General features: G+C 44.5%; 1 protein-coding gene across 1 annotated transcript in view; it reads right to left on the reverse strand.

Moving 5' to 3' along the window:
- The window catches only part of CCDC40 (coiled-coil domain 40 molecular ruler complex subunit), a 762,745-nt gene extending 755,175 nt beyond the window's left edge, over positions 1–7,570 (reverse strand). Inside the window, exon 1 of the mRNA XM_086931053.1 lies at positions 7,559–7,570. Coding sequence (XP_086787179.1) covers positions 7,559–7,569 — 11 coding nt within the window. The 5' untranslated portion in view covers position 7,570. The remainder of the gene's footprint in view (positions 1–7,558) is intronic.
- Between the last annotated feature and the right edge of the window lie 3,245 nt (positions 7,571–10,815).

Raw genomic sequence — 10,815 nt, forward strand, 5'->3', positions numbered from 1 at the left:
GCCGCGAGGCGTTGGTTGAAGGCAGACAGTCAGAGAAGGCAACCGGGACAGCACTCCCAGGGCAGCAAAATGACGAACCCACGCAGCACACTCTCCACCCCGATTTGAGCAGGTGAGAGGGGCGGGAAGAGGACCAGCTGCGGCCGATCTGCGCCGCACAGCAGGCTGGTCCTCGCAGTCCCGCCTCTGGGCTTGAGCAGGGAAAGTTCCGCTAGCGCGTTGGTGCTCCGATGCACATCAGGGAAAGGTTGACTGCTTTCTTTGTGGCGTCTGCAGCCTGCGAGCGGCACCCGCGGAGCGGGGGCCGCGAGGCGTTGGTTGAAGGCAGACAGTCAGAGAAGGCAACCGGGACAGCACTCCCAGGGCAGCAAAATGACAAGCACTATAGCATCATAAGCTACATTTTCTATAAAATTAAAATAGTTAGGTCCTGCAACACAAATAATAATTCAAAAATGTCTATAGTTACACATAAATCATAATACCCACCATTTTTACTCAAAGAATTGCCATATTCAACCAAATTTTTTGCAATGCAGGTATAGATCTTGTTTTGGCTAGTGCTTGTTCTCTTTCATAAATATATTTCATAAATGCCAGCCAATCACAGAAAGTAGGAGGATTCGGCGAGATCTACTCTCTCGCAATGCACAAACGAGCAGCTACTAACACAATAGCTAAAAAACTCCTGATAGCAAGATTCTCACACACCTTTAACCCCAACATTATCTCTTTCGTAGTAAAGGATAAGCTAAATCCTACACATTGACCAACATATTGTATGACCTTTTCGCAAAAGTCCCGGAACATAGAGCAGATATAAAACATATGAAGAATATCAGCACCCCTTTGACCACACTTAGGATAGCATGTCTTATCAACCCCACCTCGAAGAGATCCCTGCGCTGGTAGTTGCCATTTACAGATCTTCTCAGGAGTATAATATAGCATACTTGCATACTTACAGAATTGCTGCAACTTTATATTGTCAGAATATATGGAATTATTTAAAGTCTCAAAAGCCAGCACAATCTCCGATGCATCCGTAGCTATACCAAGTAGCCGACTCCATTTATTTATTATATAGCCAGTATCCGTACTTCTCAAATGACAAAGATGTAAATATGTAATGCTTATTCTAGCTTTATGTGGGAGATTTAGCAGGTACATTATAAATTCATGAGAATGTGGTAGTCTAGACAGTTGCAGTTTCAAAAAGTAGTCTCTAATTGCAGATATTTTAAAAAACTCTGATGGGGAAGACCAAAACAAAACGTAAAAATGCAAAAGAAGAGAAACCTGTATGGTTATACAGCTGGCCTAATCTCTCAATTTAAATCATTCCCATCTACCAGTAGCCGAATCATGAAATATAATCGGAAGAGATGGATTGTTCCATAATTTAAGTTGGTCTTGTCTTATCAAATTTTCATGAGTAAGGGAAAAGTAATCAAGGATTTCACCACCTGAATTGTTTCATCTCTTTTTTATCGGAGCGTTATCAAGCTTTCCCAGGTGCCTTTTATGGAGAAATGTTCACAAGTTAGTGAAATGTACACAAATTGGAGAAAGACAAAATCAGGTCAAGAGTGATATTGAGGCCATGATTTTCTGCGACGCAGTACATCAATTAAAGCGTCTTTTTCGTAAGGTTTCCGCACTGGTAATCATTTGTTAATTGCTTTTCAGAGGTCCTGTTATTTGGTGAGGCCATTGATTTTAATATTAGCCGGACATCATTGTATGTCTAACATATCTATACGAGGCATCATTCCTATCAGGTATATATTTTCTACAATGAGGATTTTCTTAGGTACAATACTTTGAATTAAAACATATTGTCGGAAGGGATTCCTAAATAGAATGTTTATCATTTTTTTCCATAGTAATCCTGTCACTTTGTGAAATCTTCGATTTTAAAGTTATTGATTCATCATCGTGTATTTAGTGTATCGGAATTACATCAGGTAACTCTTTTCATCATTGAGGCATTCTCTTTGAGAAAATTCCCTTAACATATGAGGTACAGAATAAAAGAGTTGGTTCTTATGTACAGACTTTTACATAATAAGATATTACAGTGCCATTCCTCCACACAAATTGTTCTATGTCATGAAAAGATGGAATTATACACATACAATTAACATCCTTTAGGGTTTTATTTGTCCTAGTCTTGATGTTGTTCTAATCCATCTATATAAATTTGAATATGGGCCTTTGCACGATCCATTTTAAACACAAATTTTTTTTTATAGTGCTTCCTCATTGAAGAAATAGGACTCAATAACTAGGACCAAATAGATAGAAGTCATTATATATATTAAGTAGTGACTACATCTATACATATAGCTCAGCAATAATGGTGATACTTTCGTTTCAGCTATCAGAATCGAGACTGATCAACTATCGAGTTGCAGTTCCTTATCCTTAGGCTATAACCATATTCGAGTAGCACTTGTGAGTTATCACTGAATTATTATTTTTTATTTCCATCTTTTTTACTATATCATTGAATGTGTCGATACCTTTTTTCCATATATTGAGAGTATGTATATATAAAAATTAAATGTCGTTAGGAGCACTCAGATACAGCACCATAGAAAATTATGAATTGTAATGTTTTTTACATAGGAAAATCTCTGGATTACGAATAAGTGTTGTTACTGTATATGTAAAAAAGAAGTTAATGGTTTTAATATATGTAATATGTTGGAATATATGCTGATTTATGGATAACAACATTTGGAAAACTGAGCATGTTCTCTCTTTTTCATTATTATTTTCAGATAATTGTGTGTCTTTTCCTGAAGAAGGCGTTGTGTACGCCGAAAAGTGCGTCGAGTTAATAAAGATATTGCCACTTTTTAACCCCCTTTTTAGGTCGAGGGACCGGTCTGGAGAATTAATGTTTCTTAGTAGGGCTTTAGAACCCGCCTCCCTGCCCTGTCTCTCCTCCATTGGCTGGCTTCCTAAACGGAGGCCAGCCATTGGAGGAGAGAGCTGTCCCTCCAAAGAAGCTCCGTCTTTTTCGGATTTGGGGGCGTAAGTTTTGCTGTTCTTTAGCTCGTGACGTCGTCCGTCACTCAGGACAGCAAAACACGCCCCCGAATCCGAAAAATTACGGAAGCTTGAGGCCGCCATTTTGTTTTCACCCGCCGTGAAGGTGAGCCGTTCCTCGCTGTCCTCTTGCCTTCTTCCCCCTGATTGCACTCGTGTTTTTCTTGTTTCACTTGTCCTGTCAATACTTCTTTTCCCTCTTCTGTCCCTGTTCCTTTTACTTTGCCCTTCTGTACATTTAAATTATATGATGATGCTTCTAATAAGATTTCATGATGAGGAAGGTTTCGTCATAATTTTGCAGCACTCTAGGATATCACTATTGTGGTCAACTATTACTTACTACCTTCTATTTAGGGGTTTTAACTCTGGGACTAATGGAGATTTGCATGCATTGCCATACATTTTATTTTATATGGAGATGAACTGAAGTACTCCTTTTGGAGTGGAATTTAATGTTATTTGGCTTACCAGAATAATACATTATTGTGACCATACTGGTTATTGGACCCGCCACTTGGATCGCTATTGGAACGATAGCCAGCACAGATGCAAGGCGTTTCAAAATATTTCTGACTATAACAGATTACTTGGAGGAATCCCCATGACTATGGGTCTCCGGTATCGTCATTAGTATTCGTGTAGGTTTGTTTAATTGATTTCATCTGGACGATGAGTATTTGGTTTAAATTAATTATTATAATGAAGGAACGGATTTCGAGTTCTTACTTTGATTTACAGTAATAAATACGTTATGGTGATCTTTCTGTATGGTATCACCATATGGATTGCGATCTGAACTAACTCCACTTTAAGATGGCTGCTCGTTTGAGCCTACTGTTGACAGGAACAGAATAGCAGCAACGCTCGCGTGGTCACGTGATTCGTGACACGCTCAGCTCCCCCTTCTTTCCTTTAAACATGGCGGGACCCATCACCTGTCGCTCTCGCCGGACTTTGGTGAATGTTGCGGCTGCGCCATATCACAGGTACGATACCAATGCCGCCTAGGCTGTGAGGGTTCTTTGTCTTTCTGGGGGCTTCACACAACCGGAGAGCGGGCGTAACAACTCTGGTTTCCTCTACCTATAGGTGCCGCGCTATTCATTCATCCTTATCGTGGAAGACACGCCTGGTGGATTTCAGGTATGATGGTGACGCCGAATACTTGCCGGTTGCAGCTCGCTTCCCCCTCTTGATGGCAGAGCCGCAGCCCGACGCCTGCGCCCTTTCATGCACACTCTGCAGCTTGTTTCATTCTGCTTTGGGGGATAAGTGGTCTTTTGCTTATAGCCCGGCGAGTGTGCGTCTTCCTGAAGGTATAAGGCTGCCTGCTAATTGATTAAGTATTGGAAATAGTCAACGGCTGGGCCGTTTGTGTCTCTGTCTGTGTGTGTGTGTGTGTGTGTGGCTGTGTGTGTGTGGCTGTGTGTGTGTGGCTGGCTGTGTATGTGTAGCTGTCTGTGTGTGTGTAGCTGGCTGTGTGTGTAGCTGGCTGTGTGTGGCTGGCTGGCTGTGTGTGTATGGCTGGCTGTGTGTGGCCGGCTGGCTGTGTGTGGCTGGCTGGCTGTGTGTGGCTGGCTGGCTGGCGGTGTAGCTGGCTGGCTGTGTGTGTGTGGCTGGCTGTGTGTGTGGCTGGCTGGCTGTGTGTGTGGCTGGCTGGCTGTGTGTGTGGCTGGCTGGTTGTGTGTGTGGCTGGCTGGCTGTGTGTGTGGCTGGCTGTGTGTGTGTGTGGATGGCTGGCTGGCTGTGTGTGTGGATGGCTGGCTGTGTGTGTGGATGGCTGGCTGGCTGTGTGTGTGGCTGGCTGGCTGTGTGTGTGTGGCTGGCTGGCTGAGTGTGTGTGTGTGGCTGGCTGGCTGTGTGGCTGGATGGCTGTGTGTGTGGCTGGCTGTGTGTGTGGCTGGCTGTGTGTGTGACTGGCTATGTGCGTGGCTGGCTGTGTGTGGGGTTGGCTGTGTGTGGGGTTGGCTGTGTGTGGGGTTGGCTGTGTGTGGGGCTAACTGTGTGTGGCTGGCTGGCTGTGTGTGGGGCTGGCTGTGTGTGGGGCTTTCTGCGTGTGTGTCTCTGTGTCCGCGAATACTCTCTACTACTCTCTAATGCTCACCTATTGCCATTGTAAATCACAATACCATTTATTTATGTTTTTTAAAAAAAGACAAAAAATGTCATGAGCAATGCCAATAGCTCTACCTTTAATAATACCGAGACCATTGCATTGTAAATGCTTGTTTATATATATTGATTAAATGTGATATGTTATGTGATGTATTTTAATGTATTTTTTATGAATATAATTTTTGTATAACATAAGGACTTATTAAAATAGTAACAACTTTGAACACATTTTCCTAGTTTTTCTTTGTTTCTTCCTATGTCACACGTATTATGTATATTGCTTGTCTTATCTTGATTGCCTAGGAGTTATTGTCACTGCAACTAATTAACCTACATGGCAGATTTTATATTCTTGGGTGACTATCTCTATTTCAGAACTATATTTTGCAAGTTACCTCTATTGAATAGTATACTAACTGAAGTCCTTAAAGATATTTAATCACAGTGTGTTATTCTCGGGTTATAAACTAACTAGAGAGAGAAGGAGATGTTGTCCAGCGGCTGAATTGCAGACTGTGATAGCTGAGCTGAAATCCTAGTTTCCCTCTTGAGAAAACTGTGTGATTCGAGGCAGGGCACTATATTACACAGTGGCTCATTTTCTTTGATGTCAAACTTAGAAACACCTTTTAGTAATTGTTTTATGAGCGTTCTACAAGATAAAAATGATTTGTATAAGGTTCAGTAAAGTATATGTTTGACCCATGTACAATATTAGCTATAATTAACATTAAAACTGAATGTTCTCTTTCCTGCCTCATAATGTTGTCAGGTCATTTGGGTTTTATATTCAGAAACTATTCATGGAGGACTTTAAGTGGGCCTGGTCACTCCAGGGCTCAGAGCTGGTAGTAATTTAAAAACAGACAATGAAAAGGGTCCCTATTGGGCTCTACAGTTATTTCCTTAACTTTATGGGAAAAGCCTGATTAATTCCTGAACCACGAATGCAAAAAAAAGGAGGTAACCCATGTCAGACATTTAGTTCTTGTTCATATTTCGCATGTTTTCCTTAATCTAGCGTTCCCAAAGAGTGTTAGCTATTTTCAGGATGTTGTGCTTCTACATGTTTTTACTTGTAGCATTTTACTCATTGAATAGTGCATACATCGGACTGAGTCGCCAACAAGTGTTTATAACAGGCAACAATTGAGTGCTCTGGAGTTGAGGCTGATGGCAGCCCGAGTTTCCCACAGTGACTGTCAGGGGTCGAGAAAGGTGTACAGAATACATGCACATCTCATTGGCCTTTCTGCAATGATCACCTATTCCAGTTGCAATTGTCATTCTGTGTAAATCTTTGTGAAGGACGTACATAGGTGTCAAAGTACTGATGAAGAGAAAGTAAAAGAAAATGTTGTGCTCAAAAGTGTGAAAGGGTCTCTTGTGTTTGTGGGGCGGTGAAGTGAAGGAGCTGAAAGGAAGTACATGCAGGAAAGGATGAAAAGAGGGCCCTGAAGAGGAAATGGATGAGGTGTAAGATGTACAGATGGACAAGATGAGGCTAGATAAAGGATGTAGGTGTCGAACAGAGTGAACATAACAGGAGTGATTGAGACCATCTGAATGAAGTCCTCTGTCCTTGGTGCAGTCCTCTGTAATGTTTAATTCACAGTCTCACAATTTCAGTATGGAAAAATGTCCAATATTATTCACAAAAAATCATTGTTGCTACTTGTTTATCTTTAACAACTAACAACCATTGATAAAGCTGATAAACCTGTCCAGTGTTAGGTATATGTAAGTAGGTGTGTTATTTATCTGGATGCAATAACAAAAAGCTCAGAGAGGGTGATACTTAGGGAATGCGGTTAAGCCACGCCCTTAATTGCATAAACCACGCCGCTTTTAGAGACCCCTCACCCACATTTTCAATCCGTGTATTCATGATATTAAATATTGCTAAAAATTAGATATCCAATCGTTAGTACTAAATGAAACACAAGGCTCTTTGCATGCTAAGGGCATTCACTTATTTTCGCGATGGCTCGCCTAGGCTCTAATTTTGATTCTAACGTTCAAACCAGATTCCGGCTTCGACGCTTGCTCTGCAATCCCTTTGCATTTTTTGAGCGTCGGTTTTGCTCGCGTCTGCCCATAAAACTGTCTGTTAGGCCAGCCCTCCCTACAGTCCCCGATATCTACTACCTTCCCTTAACAATGCTCCCGATGAATGTTCTCATACCTAGTAATACGGTTACCATCAGCTTTGGTTCTCTCAGAGTCGCCTTCTACCCCTGCCCAAACGTAAGAATCCCCCCTCCCCCCCCCCACACACGATTTTCACTTTTTGTTGCCCCTCTGCACCCCACCACCTAAAAAAAAGCATACTAGCCCCTCTATCACATATATTCGTTCTCCGCAAGTTCGCTCCGGCTCTCACCTCTCAGACATCTTTGCGTTGCTAGGCTACAGTATCAACTTCCGGGAGGCGCGCATATGCAGACCGTACCAACTCTGCGAGAAAGGGGGGCGTGGTGAACGTACTGTGAAACATGTCCTGCAAGGGGTTGTGTGTGCTAAAAATGGCTTTTTGTGCTGAAGGTCAAAACGGCGCCTTGTTTACAGATAGGTACAATCCTAGCTTCAGCCAGAACAGTCTTTAAACCAGTGAAGGTTTATTCCAAGGAATAAAAGTCGGTCTAATTTAACGGTATGAAAATGAAGAAAGGAGAAAGGGAAGAAAGTAGAGGATGTTGCGTAACGACCAGAGCTATCGACTTTGGAACTGGGGAACCAGGTTCGAGCCTCAGCGACACTCAATATTTTGTGATTCTAGGAAAATCATTTACTCTCCCTGTGACTACCAAAAATGAATGTGTCCTTGTGTAGTAACTGGTGTGCATGTAAAGCGCTTTAACACCTTCTGAGTTCAGCTCTATAAAACTGCAAACAAAAACAAGCATTTGCCAAGCAATAGGTCTCGCATTTGCGAGAGTTTAAGCTTTTGGCATTGTAAATGACAATGCCTTTTATTTATGTTTTGAAAACCAACACATAAATAAAAGGCATTGCTAATTATAATAGCAATAGCTCAAACTCACGCAAAAGCGAGACCTCATACAAAGCATATCGAAATGGAGGGTCTGGGGAGAGAGAGGCCTGTGTATTAAAGGGCAGATGCTCAGCTTGCAGGCGGCACCGACAAAGTGAATACGACAAGCTGTGTCTAAAGAAAGGGGCGCAGCTGCAATTAAAGTGAAAGCCCGGCATGGGTCGCTTGCACCCAAAAAAAACATTTGTTTGTGAACTTAGTGGTGTTAGCGCTCTAGCCGCGACAGTGTGCGTGTGACACAACATGCACTGGGCGAGAGCGTGCGTTTGTGCGCATGCGCGAACGGCTGTTCTCGCTTCTCAGAGCGAGTCGGAGCGCGATTGCAGTAAGACGCCCGGCGCTCTTCCCATAAGTAATTATAAGTGATAAATCCATCCTGCCACCTATATCCTGCATCCAGAGTGGTTATTGGGGAGGAAGCCTGGGACTCCACAGTGGCGACGAGGAGTGGGATCTGTCCCCACACAAAAAAATAACAAAGAACAACAGTGGAGAGAAGGAAAGACCCGGGACGCACCAGCCGATACCACCTGCCTGCAGAAGAAGGAGTAAGGCGCAAAACCGTCGCAGGATGTACAGACCCAGACAATCACACTGCGTGTCCCGGAGTCAAGTGACGTAGCAACCTGCACAGAAGCACGGTAGGAGTACGCAAGTGTCCCCACCAAGGCCCTGGCGGAAAAGGGTGACCACGTGGAAGGGGGAGGAGGAGAACCCAGCCCCAACACGTCGCAAGCAGAGAGGGCCAGCGCACCGGGCAGCCCCAGGAATCGGGGAGGGAACAACAGCGCGCCCGGCAGCCTCAGGAATCAGGAGGGCGAGCCAGAAAGACAAGCCAGAATGAGTAACCAGGCGTCCTCACTCACGGCACCGATCCCGTTTCTACCCAAGCCAGGTGAACCCCAGATGAAATGGGAGGACTGGAGGGAATACTTCAAGAACTACCTAGAAGCCCTAGAAGATGAATCCAATGACGAATTCACCCCCGCAAGAAGGAAACGAATACTACTGCACAACCTGGGCCCGGAAGGTATAAAGGTGTTCACGAACATAGCGACGACACCTCGACAAGCAGCCGACGCAGACGTCTTCAAACAAGCTCTAGAAGATCTAGACGTCCACTACCGCCCGGAGGTATGTGTCTCCATTGATAGATTCAACTTTCAACAGAGGAAGCAAGGGGAAGGAGAATCGGTTGACGACTACGTAGCAGCCCTGATTAGACTAGCAGTCACGTGCAAGTACGGGGCACTGGAAGAAGACTTTATCAAAGACCAGATTGTAATGTACACCACTAACAGGAATGTACAAGACAAGCTGTGGGCTCACGGTGAAGCAACACTAAAGGAAGTAATTGCGATGGTGAAGAAGGCTGAACTTTCTAAGCGATGTGCTGAAGCCGCAAAAAAAGAGAGTGCGCAAAGAATCATGGTCAACAAAGTAGATGACGCGGAACCATCGGGAAGACACAAGATGGCGCCCGGAGACAGCAGAGGAACCAGCAAATGGGCAGGAAGACCCGGACAAGCAGGGAAGCAGTCCTCGTACACCAAATCCACGTGCTATAGATGTGGAAGCGCGAACCATGCAGCCCAGGACAAACGCTGCCCGGCTTTTCGCGCAAAGTGCATGTTCTGCGGCCTGTTAGGCCACTACGAGGAAGTGTGTCGAAGGAAAGAGAAGAGATCAGTAGTGAAATGCATAGCGCATCCGCAACATGAAGAAGGAGCTGACGAGGAATCAGATGAAGACGACAGAGTGCTGTGTATTGAGGAGCAAGTGCTAGGCATTGACACCCAGCGCTCCGACAAACCGCCAGCAGACATGTTAATAGGGGGAGTCAAAATCAGAATCGCGATTGACTCAGGATCCCCGTACACCATAGTGCAGAGGTCAGTATGGGAAGAGGAATTCAAACCCAGCCTAGGTCACAAACTAGAACCACCTGACATAAGGCCTGTGTCATACACAAGCACCCCAATTCCGATGGTAGGATACCGGAGCCTGAAGTTCGAATTCAGAGGGAGGACAGCTACATGCAAGTTATACGTGGCAAAGAAAGGCCCCTCAGTTCTAGGATGGAGAGACCAAGGAGACCTCGGAATCAAACTAGACCCAGGGGACAAGGAACAAGTACTGTTGATGGACATAGAAAACTGGCCAGACCTGGAGAGAGTGAGGACAGAATTCCCCAAAGTTTTCGGAGGCAAAGTGGGGAAACTGGAGAAATTCATGCCCAAAATCATACTCAAAGAAGACTCCCAGCCAGTGTCTCACAAGGTCCGAAATGTGCCCATAGCAGTGAGGGAAGCGGTGCAACGAGAACTGTCCCGGCTGGAAGAACAAGGAATCATCGAGCCCAAAGATAGCTCGGAGTGGTTGGCCCCCTTGGTGGTCGCCAGGAAACCCAACGGCAAGGTGCTCCTGTGTGTGGACCTGCGGGAGTTGAACAAATGCTTGGTTGTGAAGAAATTTCCGCTCCCCAGAATCGAGGAAATGTTGGCGGAAACTAGAGGAGTGAAATGGTTCTCGACAGTAGACCTCACGTCAGCATACCATCAAATTTACCTACACCCGTCGAGCAG

This window comes from Lissotriton vulgaris, chromosome 7 (genome assembly GCF_964263255.1).
Source record: "Lissotriton vulgaris chromosome 7, aLisVul1.2, whole genome shotgun sequence".
NCBI classification, from domain to species: domain Eukaryota; kingdom Metazoa; phylum Chordata; class Amphibia; order Caudata; family Salamandridae; genus Lissotriton; species Lissotriton vulgaris.